The sequence below is a fragment of the Cydia pomonella genome, chromosome 1 (genome assembly GCF_033807575.1).
Source record: "Cydia pomonella isolate Wapato2018A chromosome 1, ilCydPomo1, whole genome shotgun sequence".
Classification (NCBI taxonomy): Eukaryota; Metazoa; Arthropoda; class Insecta; order Lepidoptera; family Tortricidae; genus Cydia; species Cydia pomonella.
The window spans coordinates 29,969,788-29,989,681 of record NC_084703.1 but is presented as its reverse complement, the minus strand read 5'-3'; the positions used below and the strand labels follow the sequence as shown (position 1 = coordinate 29,989,681).

The following is a 19,894-nucleotide window of genomic DNA, read 5'->3' as shown; positions in this document are numbered from 1 at the left end:
CTTTAAGTACGGTACGAAATAGTACAAATTAGGTACAAAAATATGGTATGGTTTTCATTTAATTTTATTTAGGTACACCCGCCATTCTGACTCACCAAAATTATTCCTGCACGCGTTATCTAAACCAAAATTAGTCATGTAGGGCTCTTATCATTTGTATGAAACCGAGCACCATTTGGCTGTCATCCGGTAGCCTTTTCGAAATAATATGATTGTATAATTCCGATTTAATATATTGATAAGAAATGAAGGTGCAATGTTATAGATACGTAAGTAGGTATTTATATTAAGCAAGGGGATACACAGATACGGCGTACCTACGAGGCCACGGAGAAGGCTCGACTAGATTGGCTTTGACATCTGTGCTCATTTGCACCACTTGTTCTTGGTGTAAAGACTGTTTGATTTGTATTACTTGTGTTGGAAGACTGAGGTTTTACTATTCCAGTTTCGACAAACGTACGAGTTATTTGTTGTTTGAGTTACAATATAATTGAATTTAAATTTAAAGTCATATATATAGTTAGGTTATATTTTTAATAAATAATAATAATATTGAAATATGTAATTTAAGCAGTTGTTTTATTTTCCCAATATAAGTGCACATATACTTCTGCCGACTTCTGCCGTACTAAATGTAGTTGCAACCGCTATGTGGCGCTGTCCTGCACGGTCCCAAGGCCCAGGGCTATAACCGCAAAAATCGAAGTTCATCAATAGGGTTGTTTCCAATTTTTTGAAACGCTTGTATTACGTTCTATATTAACTAAAAGTTGCCCTAAAATTCAACTTTTACACTAAAAACGGCTTTAAATATGTTAAATTAACAAAATATATTTTGACAGATGCTTTCGCGCCCAAAACGCTCTTTGAAAATTGCGTGACGTCACAGTTTACGGTTTGACACATAACTACATACACACGTAGTAGAAGATACGAACTGTCAACTGACATTTGTCATTTGTTGTTTATCGCCTAACTGTCAACAGTGTCAATCCGAGAGTTGTGACGTCATCAGAATCTTCAATGACGTTTCGAGTTTGGTCACGTGACGTGTGCGAAAAGATATTTTAAATTCAATATTTACAAAAATATGGTCATTACAGGTCCCCTAAAAGTAGTTTAACATGTTCTTATAATCCAAAAGAATTTATTGGGATACAATTCAGGCGTAAGATTTGTAGATGGAAACAACCCTATTGCGGTAATTTTTCCCTATCACTAATTACGTCTTAGTAAGAGTAAAAGAGAAAGATCCCTGCATTTTGCGAATTTCGGTTTTGCGACCGGTTCGCCCACAATCCTATTTTGTAGTCAAGATCAAAGATGCCCCAATATCTCCTGTAAGGCCATCGACTAAAAAACCATGAGAAGTCAACTAAGTCGGCCCAAACGGCCAAAAACTTTCGTGGCGGAATTACACAGACAGACAGATCTGTCTCTTGTCGGTTGGCAATTAGGTACTTGTAGTACTATTGGTTATTCTGTGCTAAAAGTGAAGTTCTGTTTTGTGGTGGGATTGGGTTTGTTTATTTATTTCATCAAGCTCATGCATGTGATGGTTGCAATCTTGGCGCGGTCTAACTAGCACTTGACCAGTTTTATTTTATGTAAGTAGTACTTCGTAATACGTGGATCGAGCTTAAACTAGTTTTTTATTAAGTTTTGGACATTGAAATGCTTAAAGGATTCACTCCAGATATTGGTAAAGGCACTGCTTACAAGGTCATTGATCACAGGTCTGACTAGTCTAAACCCCGGTTTCCAAAACGTGTTGATCACACCGTCAACTAGTTGTTCTGAAACAAAGAAAATTAAAATAACGTAAAGCCAATGGTTGATGACATATTTTTAAATCACTTTGATAAGTTTCTCTAACCCAAAACATGAGGTGAGCCCAATCTCGAGGTAATAGTGCTTATAAAGTTTCAAATAGACAGTTGGAAATTTGTTAAAATTGACTTGCGATCTAAGATTTTGTAACATAGTTTGTTTTAGTTACTTGGAAGGTAAGCTACCTAATACGTTGTTGTATGGTAGGTTAAGAGTTTTAAAATGTAGGTACAGTCACAATCATGTCACAATATATTAAATTCATCTTTTACTTAGGTAGGTGTTTGTCTGATGGAATTATTAGAGGTAACTAATTATTTATAAGTTCATCTGTTTCCATTAAATCCGGGGCTACGTAAATAACACTTCTTTACGAAGCAATGGATGTGGTCATTTTCGCATAAAAACGTAGGTCTATTTCCTCCGTGATTTATGACAGACTTGCTTTGATTGATTCATTTTAAGCTCTAGAGCAAAGAGTAAAGTAAATATATAGTGTAAAGAGAAGTCTTGAAGCATTTTATTGAAACTCATTTGAAAGCGCCATCTCTGATTTCTTCCCCAAGTTAAGTATGTGCGTGCACAACTACATATGCATCCGTACGTGTACTTTCGTCCTACATAATATTAGGTCCACTTGATCGGTTTAAAAGTATTTTTTTTGTTTATTTTCGTTACAAGAAATCAAAACAAAAAAAAAATACTTGTTAACCTCCCAAGTAGACCTAAATAATACTATGTAGAAAAGGTTTTAAAAGAATGAAATCAAAATAAAAACCTGATAGTATCATACATAAGTATGTTTAATTCTTTCAATTTGGTATACAAGATAGTAATAAAGTCGGAATAAGTACTTGCAACTCCTAATCTCTTTGGAATTGTTCTTCTTATTAGCCTTGTTCATATTTGTGCACAAAGCTTCATTAGCCTCGTCTCCTATGATTTGTCTCTCAGTCTGACCTAGTACTCTTTCGTGTTCACATAAATGACTTGCCAGGTTCTCAACTGAGTGTTCCTTCTTTGACATTAACAGTTAACTGAACTTGAATTCAAGATATTCCGGAGGTAATGTCTCTAGGATCTTGCACGTCAGGAGAATTTGGGGTAATTTCGTTAAGCTCTATAGCTCCGCAAGTAGTTCGCTCCAGATATTCTTTAAAATTGACACATGAGTAATGAAGTCGTGATTCGGGTATTTCTTGTAGCTGATGAATTTCAGACATAGGTCGTATGTCTTATCTACGCACATACCTCCATAGATGCGCTCTAGTTCGTCTCAGATTTCTTTGGCGAAATCAAATCACACGAATCTTTGCGGATGGTATTTTCTTCTTACCTTCGATATCACCTAAATAACCTCCCGGCATCGGCATTGCCTTTAGCACTATTAAAGTGTTGTAATATTAGGAGAATAATTTTCCTATTTAAAACTACCCGAGTTTAATGCTTGTTCCATTTTTACTCAGCTACCACTTTAAAATTATCTCTGTCCACGTCATACTATAATCAAAATATGAACCGCGAACTCTCAGCTGCCAGTACGTACAGCAAGATGGTTATTAGCGGATTAATGTCGCTGATTGGTAGTTATTGACATTATATGCATTTCATCTATACTTATCCATGTAATAGAGATGACTATTATTTCGTTTATCAGTTTTGATTACAGGCTCTTTAAATGTCGGCGTAATTGTTTATGTGTGCTAATTGACCCGAGAATTTGAACGGTAATGTTCTCAAATGCGGATTCCATATTTTATTTCCGTTCACTGGCCTCAACTAATTCGGCAGAAAGCACGAAACTTGGCATGCATATAGTTTTTAGGTTTATAAGAATAAATAGAAGTAAAAACACGCCGAGAAGTTATTGTTTTCCTCCCCCCCTCCCACTTTTATATCCCCTTTTTTAGTTTTGATAAATTTTCATGATAACTGAAAGCTATAATAAAAATGCCTAGAAGTATATACTTCATAAAATTATGCGCGTGAATCGCGGCGCGCCTTCGCGGAGCGAACATACCGCGACGTTGACGTAGACTCCACACTCGCACTCGCACAACTTCATGGCTATGAAAGGTAGAAGCAAGGAACACAATCTCCATATACCAAAAAATGTCCAACAAAAAAAACCATAAATACGTGGCGCTACAATACCTAGAATACTTGAGAAAAAAATCTAATCATAGACAGCGCACTTCACTCCGTCAATAACGCCTAGGTTCTAAGCTACTCTAGCGCTACTCTGGAGAGATTTGGAACTATTATTTATAGGTGACAGCTGGACACTTTTGCAACAATACTGCCTAAGGAGTTTCTGTTCCTTGCCTCTACCTTCCATATACACGGCGATTTCGCAGTTTGGTTCGCGGCAAGATGGCGCCGAACCGAAGCGTCAGCTGATCGGATTTAGTTTGTGGCAAGGCACTGATTCAAACTGGGAACTGTCAAATTGATTTTTGGTTGATCAAGTTCGCACCCAATATAACCAAGTAGCCACCATAGAAGGTTATGAACTTATGACAGTTCAGATTAACCGACTCGTGGCAGGCGCGGATCCAGCCCTCAAAAAAGGTTGTGGTCACAGCCACAGCCACCCGAGTAACGTTTTGTAGAGTCTTGATTTACATACCGTGTAACTGTACATTTTTAATCCAATTTATCCCATATACTTATTTGACAGATTTGAATTTAACAAATATCATTTCCCTAACAACAATTCAACAACATTAATTAGACCAAAAACGGAAATATAAACATTATTTTGCAAAAAGTTCTGATTCAAAACATTTTTATTGTTGAGTTTATTATTAGGCATTCGTGTTTTTGCGATAAATTGTTTGGAAAATGAGAATCTAGCCAAAAAGTATTGGATCTTTTGGTTGGTGGTTTCTTTCTTAGCAAAAAACTTTTGGTAATCCATTAGTAATAGGCCAAGCAATAATGTCAACGTGATGTGATACCATAAACGAATTCAGCACCCCCGATTTATACGAAAACGATACTAAACACGGCCTAGCAGCTTCACTGATGTAGATATCAAGGTAAAATTGAGAGCCCTAAATAAATTTTTAAGAGCTGATATATTTATTAATAACCATACAAGATATCGAAAAACTTGACATAATAAAACTTGTAACAAATTTAACCAAATTTAATTCTGTAAAAGTGGTCATGTCCCTAAGACGCATAGTTTCCGATATAATAAAAAAAAAAAACGAAAACTGGGACCTTCAATTCAAACCCCCCTCCCCCCCGACTCAAGGGCTACAGGCGGGGACTTTTAATATGTTCACCTTCTAACTAGTCCAAATAATGTTACGAAGTTAAAAATTATGTTCCAAGCATTTCCCTGGGTCCTACATAATTCCGAAATATTTTATGCCGAATGCTGAATTTTAGAATATTGAATTTTATTATTCCGATTTTTCTCGACTCGACCCATCAAAATTCCGACTGTCGTAATTAGGTACGATGGAATTCACGAAATAATATATTTCCGAATAGCAAAAAAGAGGTTTTTTTTAAATTCCGAATATAACAATTCCGATAGTGACAAACACCGAGTTTAACATACGATTTTTGTAATCAAAAAAAAAATAAATAAATAAATAAACGTTTATTCACATTTCATGCCTTATAAATATTTACAATATACTTCTGCCAAACCACAGAGTCCACGAATTCTGAATTGCCATATTCCGAAATTTTAAATTCCGATTTCGTTTGATTACTATTTTAAAATGCAAAAATCATAAAAGTTGTAATTTTTGCATCGAGTCGTGCTCCGCATCTGGCCCTATGGGCAAACCAGCCCCTTCACCCTTGCGAATCAAAGCGCAGAGCCGCTGATAATAAGTATTATTATGTCATGTTTGTCGATACTTCATACTTATTCAAAAATTGTTATAAACGTAGAACGTGTTTTACATTGTGCTTTTCACTGAGTGTTTTGTAAATCTGATTTCTCAAATTCTGTGTAACCTCTTACTATTTAGCTGAACCTAAACGTAGATAGGTACTTTTCGTGCTTCTATATAAAGATATGTTTAACAAACATGGAAACTATAGGTCTAGATTAAGAGAAGAAACTGTAATAATATTTTTTTCACGTCAGCAGCTCGAAAAAGGGTAATTTGCTGCTTAAAAACAGTGAGCAAAATCGCATTTTGCTCACCGAGTGAGACAAAATAACATTCAAGTTACCTTTAGATTCGAATGTCATTTCAACGTGCGGGGCCTAATACAAGTTTGGATTCTATTGTCTTTATCCCTTTCATGTCATTAGCAAAAAGAAAGAGACAAAAAAAGTGCATACGTAATTTAACGGTATATTGACGGTTTATAATAGACCCCCGAAATAAGTCAGACTGCATCGTTCCAAAACACCCTACGAGTCTTCATTCGTAATAATTAATTAATGAAATAAAAGTTTAACATTTAATAAAAACACCATATTTTACGTAATTTATTATACAATCAAAACAATGAACTTATTCAAATTTACGCAATTGTTACGTAGTAAATAATTCTACTTAACTACTTTTAACGATCTCTACTATAGTTGACAAATAGTAGTATCCGCAATTCGGACCGGATCCTACAAAGTTTTTTTTTACAAAAAAAAATTGTCGATTGAACTGTCAATTGATGTTCGTTAATTCATTATTTTCGTATTATTTTATTGAAATTTCTTTCGTTTTGTTTTATTGCGGTAATTAAAGTTAATTGTTAGAATACCTTCAGAAAACATGAGTGAAATAGTGATCCGTCCGTCTGGATTATATTTTTTCAGGTTGTATTTTTTGATTGCTGACTGACGTGAAAAATTGTGTGTACTACACGAGATCAAAGTTATTTACATCTCGTGCGCTTTTGAGTCCCTTACTGCGCTCAAGATTCTAAATTAGATTCACTCGCTACGCTCGTGAATCTATTATAGAATCTTTCGCTTGCACGGGACTCAAAACAAGCACTCGAAGAAATATCAAACTTTGCTCTCTTGTTGTACAAATAACTATTGTATGACCGTTTGTTTCATATTTAAATAAATAAATAATAAATAATTCAAAGTAATAAATACAGCAATGTGAAATGTGAATTAGTAGGAGTATGAAAATGCGCGCTTTGTTTCTAGCGCTTACCAAGTTAACTTTTTTTTTGTATTACGGTAAATACTATGACTATAACCTACATTTAATTATAAGTTTTATACATGATAAGAATAAATATATACCTAAGTCAACGAATAAAACAATAACAAACACGTGTTCTTGTTATTTTGAATGTTATTAATCATTATGTAAAAGAAACGGGAAAATACTTTAATATCGGTAATCATATACGGTAGGTTATCATATTAACTACATATATTTACCTGTATAAATGACGCATAATGCGTTTCAACTTCATAGTAACTTCTAAAGAGAAATGACGTCGTCATGGCGTACGAGCGAACATCGGTTGCGCGTGAGAATGAAATAAAATTATCGTTCAAAGTTTAAAGCAATAAATAAACATAATTGGTAATTACTTTCCGATGATATGAGATCACATCTTTCTGCTTACACTTTTTATAATTGTTTTTTGCAACCTTTTACAACGAAATTAGGCATTTTTGTGTTATGCTGCGTGACATCTTTTTACTGCGAAATTCGCCACACGACTGAGCGCAGCGGTGTAACTAAGGGCCTACGCTAGGATCGCGAGTGTGGAGTCTTGCAAGACACGTCTACATTTGATAACAAACATGTTACCTAATCCGGTGCCAGTAAGTAGGTTAGTGATATGCAGCTTCATGTCGCCTATGCGGTCGATCTCCACGCGGACGTCGAAGGCCGCGCCGCGCCGCGCCACACGCGTTGTCTGCGCGTAGTCGCGCAGCGTGAGGTTCCATCGACCGGAGCGCACTGTGTCTGCTCCCGCTCCCAACACCCCGTTCTGCCAAATAACCATACCCGAAAGAAATTATTTTAGCACAGTACATTACTGCAGAGGCCTAGATATGGCAATTCGTGGACGAGATTCAATTTCTCGCGAATATGCAAGCGCGATAGAGATGAAGTCTGCAGATACTCGTAATGATTTTCGATTTTTCAATATTGACGGCACCTCGGCAACGGATTTTCGTACAACTTCCCGTCCGCTTAAACAGTGCAACAAAAACATTGACAAATATCTAAGGAAGGGCTTTACGGGCACTAAGAAAGGTGCTGGTTTAGTGGTGTCACTCATGAATTTAAGCCAATCGTGCAGTCTAACGCCACTAGTTGCGACCAATCGCGCGCGTGATGCCAACTCTTCAACCAATCGCATTGTGGCGTTAGACTGCACGATTGGCTGGAATTTGTCTGCGTGACACCGCTGTACTGGCCTTATTCTTATGGCCTGTCCTTAGATATATGTCAATAACAAAAATGTTTTTTGTCCGTAATGAAGAACTTCTCGTACGTTTTTGCTAAATAAAGGGGGTGCGTATCATAATGAATACGAACTGGGGTATAATTTCAGTTTACAAACGTTCAAAAAGTATATGCTCTTTGTTTTATACACCGTGTTTTTTTATTTCCATTAGTTTCAAGGGTGCAAATGGTGCAATCCTGAGTTTAAATCAGATTATTTGCTCAAAGACACCGGTATTCTATCTATTATACCTATCTACCCGATATTTAGTCATATCTACCCAAATGGACGGATAGATTCATTTCTTATTGCACGTATCGAGTTGTATTATAGTGGAGATATATACCAAATTATTGGAAGTAATTATTATGTGTCATTTCGAATGAAACAGTTTGGTGTATACCCAACTGTCCCCGTCGGGCACAGATGGGAAGTATTCATCACCAACCGTCCCTGACGAGGACAGATGGGAATTAGGGCTTCCAATACCGGGATCCCGCAATACCGGATCCCGGGTACCGGGATCCCGTCTTTTTAAAAGCATTTTTCAATACCGGTATTTTGAAATGCAAAACCGGGATCCCTGTATTTTTAAAAACAAGGGAAATATGCAGTATAAACCCTTTATATCTATTAGAATGGTCACATTTGGCTGAAATTTTCTGAAATTTATAATTAGATTGGCGAAAAATTGTTCCCGCCTGGATGGGCCTTTATCATTTTACTAAAAGCTTTTACTTAGGATATATCTGGTTTTACAGTGAGCCTTTTTAATTCTCGTTTTTAATAAAAACCGTACGCAACGACGCTCAAATAATAATATTCAGCGAAGAGGCGCGCGGGTGACGCTATACTCGTATTTGTGTATCATCTTTTGCAGACGTTTTGTTGTTTGATATGAGTAGATCATGCATTTGGTGAAAGGTCGTATATTATAATAAAAATATACCCCCATATGCGTATACAACTTTACAAGCCTCCATTAGTTAATTTATGTCGTATTCCTTTCTTACAAAATTATACGTCAAACTGACAGATTAAGACAACCATTAATATCAGGTATTGAATTGAGACTTGAGACTTGTAGTGTGTTTCTCAATAACGTCATGGTTAATTTATAAACTAAGTATTACATTTTTGACTTGTGGGCCAAGATAACCACGGATTGGGTGCCCCACGAGTCAAACCGGGGATCTGGCAGATCTTGTCGGCGATGGCGGGATAACTTAGACTCCTTTTTGAGGGACTGGTCGGTCGTAGCTCAAAACCGAGATGAGTGGAAGAAGAGGGGGGAGGCCTTTGCCCAGCAGTGGGACACAATGGGCTCGTTATAAAATTACATTTTTAGAATTGTTACCTATTATTAGTCATATTATTTTACGAGTAGTTGTTTGATAAATAAAATAAAAAATATAGACTGAGGTGAATTTTATCACGAAAGAGGTTCACGAATAAATTCATATAAAAATAAGTTTTAACTATAAGTCTATAAGTTTATACATTAAATTACTACCAAATAATTAATATAGCTTACTCAAAAGCTTTCAAGGTATTATCATGCTTGGTTATATTAAAAAAATATACGAATTCTCAAGAGCCTTAACCTGCCGAAACAGGGGACCTTTACCTTAGTTCTTTTTGAGAATTTTCAATCACTCCGCCATGAGGTACCTTTTCTACTAAACTTCGAGACGTTCTTACTAGGTTTATAACTTGCTTGTAATGAAAATAAACACAGGTTATCTCACAATAAAAAAAATGTATGAACAATACTATTTTTATTACAAAACAATTAATATCTCCGAAACTACAAACCCTCATAAGTTATCATTCTGAGCAATATACTGAGTTTGTATATTATGTACTTTAAATAAAAGTTGATATTCCCGAGTAAAAAAATATTATGCTCATAAATTATATTTTGTTAAGAATCACGAACTGTTTGAAAGTAAATAGATAGAGTCGGACAGCGGCACACATTATACAATGACAAAGCGTTACCATAAACGTTAAATTTATATGAAAAGTAGATCTACGATTTGGTATAATTGGTTTTTTAACCTTACCTTGAATTCATATTGTCCCTCTAAGTATTTTTCTGGGAAATACTGCGAATAGATGATGGATGCGTTTGCCCAGTTAGTCCTGAAACATACATAATGTTAGTTGTATACTTAATATACGTATGTAAATAACTTTGTAAGACTAATATTTCTCGCCACAAATATTGGCATATTTTTTATTAGGGAAATTGACTTTGAACATCAGTCCCTTCGACTCAGTCCAAAGGCGCGCTGTACGAATCGTCGACGATCCCAAACTCACAACCGGCTTTTAACCTTTAAGCCTAAGGAGAGACTTTGCCTCCCTGTGTGTGTTCTACCGCCTGTACAATAATGGGCTGTGCTCTGAAGAATTGTTTGTGATGATGCCAACGGCCTCTTTCTATCACCGCACCGCTAGCCGTCGGCAGGGCGTTCATCCTCATGGTCAGAGCCTAAATGGTCGCGCACTGTGCGGTTTAAGAGGAATTTTCTCCTGCGGAAGCTCCGGCTGTGGAATGAGCTCCCTGCCAAGGTTTTCCGTGGTATACAGCAGTGTTGGCCGAACATTAATTACAATTAACCATTGACGTTTATAAATTGAACCGTAAACCGTAACGGACGGTTATAGTTTACGGTTCAATAATGGTTAATGGCCAAAAATTGTTAATTGCATTAACATTTCGGCCAACCATGTATATAGTATGGGGTTCTTCAAAAAATAAGTGTACAGGTTTTTAAAGGATCGGCAACGCGCATGTAATACATCTGAAGTTGCAGGCGTCCATAGGCTACGGTGATTGCTTACCAGCAGGCTATTATTATGCTTGTTTGCCACCGATGTGGTAGAAAAAAAAAATTATCAATAGCATTTGACGATTTGGCACAGCAGCAGAACTAGCCATACTTATAAGTAATTTAAAAACGGCAAGTGCCTCCCTCTAAAGTAGTATAATCAGCTTATGTTTAGCACTTTATCCGGGTAGCTACTTCTACTGCTTAGGTAATGTATCAAATCAATAGTCCGTAAAAGTTTCTCTTGAGCTATGTAAAAGTAACTTGAAATAGGTACTCGCTTGAATTTAGTAACGGTAGATTGAGTCCAGCCATATTCATAAACATCGCGCAAAATGATAGTGTATTTAAGTCCAAGTATTGTACGTGTCTGTTTGACTTGCTTCGCCGTGTGGGGATCAAAAGGTGCGACGCCAATTTCCGGTATACCTAAAATAAACGTGATTTAGTTAAATTCCTAGCCAACTTTTTTTTGTTTTGCGTTTATGAATGTCCTTGTGATGGTGTTCTAGCGACACATGTCACCAAACCTTACATATACTTACGACAATCGATAGTATCCATCTGACGATACTAATACGACATCTAGGTATATATGCCAAGGAAACGAATAGAAATAATGCAACCATTTCTCCAACTTACCTCTCTTAAAGTATGGTCTCAGATCGTTTAGAGCCTGTTTCATGCAAGCATCGAATTGTGCCGATTGCTTCTTGCACTTTGAAAAAAAAAATTCTGAAAATTATTTTTAATGATAATTACATCATGGATCAGGGGCCCATTTCTCGAACGGTATTAGACTAATGTTATTCCACGTTCACGAATGTCTAGTCGAAGGGGTTACCACGGCAACACATTAATAATATTATATTAGACTAATGTTATTCCACGTTCACGAATGTCTAGTCGAAGGGGTTACCACGGCAACACACTAATAATATTATATTAGACTAATGTTATTCCACGTTCACGAATGTCTAGTCGAAGGGGTTACCACGGCAACACACTAATAATATTATATTAGACTAATGTTATTCCACGTTCACGAATGTCTAGTCGAAGGGGTTACCACGGCAACACACTAATAATATTATATTAGACTAATGTTATTCCACGTTCACGAATGTCTAGTCGAAGGGGTTACCACGGCAACACACTAATAATATTATATTAGACTAATGTTATTCCACGTTCACGAATGTCTAGTCGAAGGGGTTACCACGGCAACACACTAATAATATTATATTAGTCTAATACCGTTCGAGAAATTGGCCCCAGTCCAAATTTTCGCCGTGTAAACATCGTCACCCATTGTCATCAAACTCAATAAAGAGCGAAACCACGTTGTACAAACCATTAGAAAATAAAGATAATCAAGATTCAAACCATATTCTCCAATTGTCTATTTACCTATTCGTTATAGGTATATATTTTGTCTGATTTCTTCCTGTCGTTAAGACGACCGTTCTGGCTGGGTTATCGCCACCAATAGTTACCATCAAGTTGTTACCAGTGGTAGCTACTAGGATTTTTTTTCCGCACCTTTTACCATTGGTCCCAGTAGTTACCATCAATCCAAGTTGGTGATAGCTAGTAGGTTTTTTCCCCAGTAGTTACCATTGGTAAAAGGTGCGGAAAAAAGCCTAGTAGTTACCACTGGTAACAACTTGGTGGTAACTATTGGTACCAAATAAATTTGGTGGTAACTAGTGGGAGTTTTTTCCCCAGTAGTTACCATCAAAATTAGGTTAGCGTTTAATACTAATAAAACACTATAAATTAAATATAGTGATTAAAACAATAATGAATTAAAAATCGAATTAATTATAAGCTAATTAGTTATTAGGTTAATTATAAGTCGATTACTGTTTCAGTAAACTACCTTAAAAGTGATATAATACTTCTATGCTTATATTGAAGCTTTCTTTTGTATATCTTGGGTTTTGGTCCATGTAGGGTACTATGAGAATAACTGAAAATATGGCCACCTAGCCCTTATTCCTTAGAGCGTTCTCCGATTGATTTAGAAAGAGCGCGCCAAGCGGGACGTTTTGGAAACTCAAAATCCTATACAAAATGAGACTTAACGCAAACGCGTTCGTCACGTTTCAAAATCGAATTTAGTTACACTAGGGGTACTGAACTTTCATGGTTGGCGCTCGGTAGGCGAGCGCCGGCGACGCGCGTTTCAGTGCAGACAAGAATAATCTTGACAGTTTTCAATATAATTTCAAGCAACATTCATATTAGTGTTATATTATATTTTACAGTATATATGGTGCTACTTTATAGCACTAGTGCGAAAATTAGCATATTACGTTACTGTGTCGAACATTTAAAGGGCCATATGTCGCAAGTCGTGTCGATTTAAAACACTCCCTTCGGTCGTGTTTTAATTTACCGCCACTCGTTTCGATTTTTTTTATACTACGTCGGTGGCAAACAAGCATACGGCCTGCCTGATGGTAAGCAGTATCCGTAGCCTGCAACTCCAGAGGAGTTACATGCGCGTTGCCGACCCTAACCCCCTCCCACCCTCGTTGAGCTCTGGCAACCTTACTCACCGGCAGGAACACAACACTATGAGTAGGGTCTAGTGTTATTTGGCTGCGATTTTCTGTAAGGTGGAATTTCCTATTTTTCGCACTTGTATCGTAATGTACTAATATGGACACTGTTTATTTTATTTTACATGCACAGTAGTAGTGTACAGAGTGTACTGTCACGTTTGAAAATAAAGAGACGAACAAAGTCCCAAAAAATTGTATACACGACCTTATTGCCCATATATTACGGTGTATACATATTTTTGGCACTTTATCCTCTGTATCTATATTTTCTGAGTTATTTGAACTTAACAGATTAAACATTAAAGGTACTAAATCCTGGCTTAATAAAAATAATTGCACCCTAGCGTTTTTTGTTAAAACTGAGATTGATAACTTGAAAAATTATAACGCCTGCAAAAGTGTAATAGCAAGCAAAATATAAATGAGTAAAACTTGGAAACCACAAATAAAATGGCTCATATTATAATTGTATATGAAGGTACAAAAATTTGGCTTTTATAGAATTTATCAATAACCACGGGAATATAGCGTAATAAGGTACACCCGCCATTCTGACTGTCAGGATGGCGGGTGTACTGTTTTTTGGTGATAGCTTTAAGTACCGTGAGGTAAATTTTATTTAAAGGACATAGTAAATAGTACAAATTAGGTAGAAAAATATGGTATGGTTTTCATTTAATTTTATTTAGGTACACCCGCCATTCTGACTCTCACGCCAAATGTTTGCGTATATTAGTGCTATAGAGAGACAGATAGCGTTTCGTTGCCGTAGCGTATATTAGTGCGATAGAGAGACAGATAGTGTTTCGTTGTCGTATCGTAAACGATTGGCATGTTGGCTACGCAGCCATGCTTCCTAGCCAAGATTGCCAATCGTTTGCGTATATTAGTGCGATAGAGAGAGAGCGTTTCGTTATTGCGCGTAAACGATTGGCATGTTGGCTACGCACTCAGGGTGCCAAGCCAACATTCCAATCGTTTGCGCAAATTAGTGCTATAGAGAGACAGTGTTTCGTTGTCGTAGCGTAAACGATTGGCATGTTGGCTACCCATAATGGAGTTAGTAGAATTGCAGTTTGATGACCAACTCCTGACTCCATCATGAGACCCTGGACCTCATCTAGATCAATGGCGCTCGTCAGGGCAAATCTGTTATGATGAGTAGATTAGGAGTTCTGGTGACCAACTCCTGACTCCATCATGAGACCCTGGACCTCATCTAGATCAATGGTGCTCGTCAGGGCAAATCTATTGAGCCCAAACACGATGGAGTTATGATGAGTAGATTAGGAGTTCTGGTGACCAACTCCTGACTCCATCATGAGACCCTGGACCTCATCTAGATCGATGGTGCTCGTCAGGGCAAATCTATTGAGCCCAAACACGATGGAGTTATGATGAGTAGATTAGGAGTTCTGGTGATCAACTCCTGACTCCATCATGAGAACCTGGCTTCATCCGGGTCAAAAATAATAATGCAAACCCTAACGTAATTTCAAGTAACACTGAAAATCTATCAATAAGTGAGAGTCGGTTGTTAAGCATAGTGTAAAAAATGTACTTGGATTAAGATTTTCTAATCGCAGTATACAGCACTCTCGGAATCCACGATATACCGCAATCTCCCATAGTTATGATTCTTTTTATAGGTTAACATAAAGCATAATATACGTACATTTTGCGGAAAAAAAATAACGTAACCCTGTTGTCGCCAAAAAACTCTGAAGGTATTTTATTAATTTTTTCAAATGAATCTTCGATTGTAAATCATTGCAACCTCTCGTACAAGATATGTTGAATCAAATTGTAATCATTCATGTACCAAATGAGTCTTGTTTACGTACTGCAAAGTTGAGACCCGAAACGACACTTCTCACTGCAAAATTTGAAAAAGTCTCACAATAAAAATCACTAAATAAGAGGTTTAAAAGAGAAAATGAAAATTTGAACTTTCTGCCCCTAGTTTTGGAAATGATTATTTAAGTACGTTACGAGTTTTTGAATAAATGCTAATAGTTACATCGTAATATTGAATTAAAAAGGAAGCATTTTACAAAATACGCTCGTTTGTAGGAATAAAACCTCTTAACCATATGAGTTTTTGGCTTTAGAATTTTTTATATATTTTTTTTTATTATCCTTGTAGAATATGGCGCCACGTCAGGTCTCATAACAGATTTGAAGTAATTACACAGAATCTGACATACAATTAGTAATCGTAGCTGTTAAAAATATAAAACCTGTCTTTTAGAGAAAAAAGAACATAAATCCAAAATGGGAAGGAAACCACTTCTTACTACTCACAATCAGGAAGAAAAAGAGCTGGCACAGCTTGTATTGCACGCCTGAGTTCCCCTAATTATTTATATGTAGAAGATATATATGCATTTTGTTCAGAATTGTTTTTTTGTTCTAATTTCGTTGTAATAAATGAACATGTATTGATTCAAGAAATTCATTATATTTACGACACGAGCCTAAATACCACACGAGTATAACACAAATCCTCTTAGCAATATAAATTACCTCCGTGTTCACTTCATATCATTCTGACCATTCTGGAAGAGATCCTTTATAGGGATAAGTTCGACTTTGTACATTGCCAACATTAAGTTTTTTTATTGTATCTACCTGTCTTATGTACAAATTTCCTCTGATGAGCACGTAAATGGCTCGCAAAACTGAACTTATGTCCGGTCGCACTGTGTTGACTGTGTACAATAAAGCTGCCCTTGGTCATTATATGTGTATGCGTAGGACGGCTTAGGTCGAGACTTCCGTTGAAGGCGCTTTTGGTCCAGGTGTTCAAGTCGAGCTTCTTCGAAAGTAACTACACCTTATTGCGCCATTCTGCTCTGTGAACCGCAAGCTCCTCCCAACGCTTTAATGGGATGTCGCAAGCTTTGAGATGACTCTTCAGAACGTCTTTATATCGCAGAAGCTGTCCCCTGTGGCTACGCTTCCCATCATTGAGTTCCGAATAGAAAAATGGACTTAGGGAGTCTACAGTCATCCATGCGACATGCGACAGACGTGGCAACTCCATCTTGGTTGGCTTTTCATTAGAATGACCTCCATACCGGTCATATTGGTCCGACGTAATACCTCCGTGTTAGTCACACGATCTTGCCACTTAATTCTAAGTACGCTGCGTAAACAACGCATGTGGAAAGTGTCAAGCCTTCTGATATCTCCCTTGTACAGGCGCCAAGACTCATGAGAACAGCGAATTTTCTGACTCATTCTTAGGTACTAGTGGTGTAAAGCAGGGCTGCGTTATGGCTCCTACTTTGTTCGCTCTATATTTCTCGGCGTTGATGTGGGACGCACTTAGCCGAAGCAGCGAACCAATTCATCTGAATATACGATCAGACATGGAGGTGCTTAATATTACACGCTTCAGCGCCAAACAAAAAATCCGTAAGGGTTTCCGTTCTGGAGGTCCTGTATGTCGATGATGTGTATTTGATGGCCAATAGCTTAAATGCACTCCAAGACTCCATGGAATCTTTAAGTGACTCGTGCGACAGATTTGGCCTGGTGATAAGCGTAAGTAAGACTCAAGTTCTGAAACAACCAGCCAGAGGTACCAGCGCTGATAATACTCCAATTATTTTAGGTGATTGATTCAGCATTAAAAGACGTTACCATCTTCAAATACTCGGGTAGCCAAATCCGAAGCGATAATCGCCTTGCCTCAGATATTCCATCACGCATAGCCAAAGCTGCCACATTTGGAAAATTAAACCAACGTGTTTGGAAGTCACACGATCTAAAACTCCAAACCAAGCTTTCTGTGTACAAGGCCATGGTGCTTCCAATACTTACATACATACCATCATCAACTGGCAATATTCATATACACTGTTGGAAATATGGCCATATTCCCAAGTTTTAAATAACTAATCACAAGTTTTATTCCATTAGTTCGCGGCCTTATTCGTGCCAACAATAAGTTACGTAAATAAATACAATGTTAAATAAATCCGGACCTGTAGGGCTAAGATGGTCGGCTCTTTATCATTTGTCACCATACCTGTCCCGTTCTAATAAGTATGTAAGTGCGAAAGTGACGGGCATAGTGACAAGTGATAAAAATGGAACCATGATACCGCCGCTGGTCGCGTAACCAACTTGCAAATCGCTTACGCTCCGTAGCGATCGAAACGCAACTGTCACTGTCGCACTAATACGGAAGAGTGATACAGAGACACAAAGCGTTTCGTTGTCGAAGCGATAGCGATTATCACCTTGGCTAGGCCGGCTGTAATCCCTGGGTGCTTAGCCAACGTGACAATCGTTAACGATCCGTAGCGTAGCGTAGTCAGCTCTCTCTATCACTCTTCCATATAATTGCGACAGTAACAGTTGCGTTTCGTTCGCTACGGAGCGTGAACGATTGGCGTGTTGGCTACGCACCCTGTTATAATATAATGTGTTATATCTGGCGTCAAACCTTAAGGTACCCTATTATGTATTTACCTACCTACTTACTTCATGATTCATCACGAAGATCAATACGTGGGTCTTGTAGGTCTTATCCCAGAAAAAGTACCTCTACGATAATGGCACCAATCATGAGATTATAGACTGAGTACTTATATGAAAAAATATGGAATAGTTTTGTTATTTCACTGATATCTGTAAAACGTCTACCGCTTTGCGGGCTCTACATTAAATGTCATATTCGTGGTTTATGTTTGCGATGTGTTTAATGAAAGATACTGCAATTGATTTCGACATAATTAATAAATTATGCTATGGTTTTTCTTTAGTCATGGACATAAGGTATGGCGCCATTTCTTTTAAAAAAGATAGAAATTCTCGAAATATCCTAGTGAAGCAGCTCTATAACCCTATAATATGTTGCCAGTGTTAAACTAATGTTAAATACTTATTTTACAGTACATATGGGGCTACTTTATAGCACTAGTGCGAGAAGTAGCATATTACGTTACTGTGTCAAACATTTAAAGGGCCATATGTACTGTAAAACGTTGTACGATACATGTGCGAATAGGTAATTCGCAACTCGTGTCGATTTAAAACACTCCCTTCGGTCGTGTTTTAATTTATCGCCACTCGTTTCGAATTTCCTTTTTTTCGCACTTGTATCGTAATGTACTATTACAGGATTTGTCGCTTGTGTTACGTCTCCTTATTGGTGCCACTAATGTGGACGTTTACTAAAAACGTCATTTGGAACAGTAATTTATAACAACAATATAACAAGGCGAATCGGTAAGAATTTTAATATTTTAAATTGTACGTTGCTAACTACATAAAGTAGGTTACCTAGGTACTACGAGTATGATTTAGACATAAAAAAAGGTTAACTACACCTACCTAATAAATAGAACCAAAAACCTACATAGTCCAAATTGTTTGGTACATACATTAATGTACGTATATTCAAATTAAGTTAATATATATAGAATATGAGTTACTTTAAAAGTACTCACCGATATCTTGTAGTTCGTGGTTACTTTCCGTGATGCTCGTAAGCAAACAGAAAAACATTAATATTGTTTGAAATAGTGCATAATTTGCATCCATGTTTAAATTAAATACTGACATTAAAATATTTTATGCACAATATACGATAACTTAAAAAAAAAAGGTTTATTCGATCTATAAACCTACGTGCGCACTGCGCCGTGTTCTACTAGTCAAGTGCAAATGCGAACCGTGCCGTCCCTCCGTTGCGGAAAGGCGACGCGCGAGGCGCTGCGAAAGTGCCGTAGATTAGCGGACATCGAAGTGACCTCTGTTACCTACTCAAAAGCTTGTTCCTCGGAAGGTCCTAGTATTCTAACAAACGTCTGCCTTATTTATTGACCACTGTACTTACCTAATGCCCCCAAAAAATCGAACAATTTACGAGCTTGATCTCGAGAGGTAGTATTAGAAACTACCGAAGAGTTCCATTTTCTATCTTCTGGCTCCATCATCAGATCAGATTGGTGGTACCAAATTATTCTATGTGATTTAGCTAGACTTTAGCTCAAAGTACAATCCCGGCGGTAAGAAAGCATGCAACTTGGTATGCTATGTAGGTAAGGAAAAATAGAACATAAGTGGAAAAGACCTGTCAAGTGGGTGGGGCAATTTCACTTTCGTCTAAAATAGGGCATACGTCAATTCCTGGGATTAGTTGCCAAAATAAACCCCTTGCTCCCATGAGTCGTGGCAAGATCCGAGACAACGCTAGGAAGATGATTGCTCAACGTTGCTCAATTGCAAACCAAGATATTT

The 19,894-nt window shown here is 37.3% G+C and overlaps 1 protein-coding gene across 2 annotated transcripts; it reads right to left on the bottom strand.

Annotated features, from left to right (window-relative positions):
• Positions 1-518: 518 nt before the first annotated feature.
• On the bottom strand, positions 519-19,448 carry LOC133528211 (uncharacterized). 2 transcript variants are annotated; one of them, XM_061865497.1, is made up of 7 exons: positions 19,102-19,448; positions 11,712-11,804; positions 11,351-11,498; positions 10,299-10,377; positions 7,587-7,770; positions 1,723-1,799; positions 519-688 (listed from the first exon to the last, which is right to left on the bottom strand). In XM_061865497.1, exons 1-7 carry the CDS (start codon positions 19,214-19,216, stop codon positions 632-634), a joined length of 753 nt encoding a protein of 250 aa, XP_061721481.1. In that variant the 5' UTR covers positions 19,217-19,448; the 3' UTR covers positions 519-631. The 2 variants fall into 2 exon arrangements, with proteins under 2 accessions (XP_061721481.1, XP_061721473.1); XM_061865489.1 differs by having other exon boundaries at positions 519-1,799; positions 19,102-19,427.
• Positions 19,449-19,894: the final 446 nt, after the last annotated feature.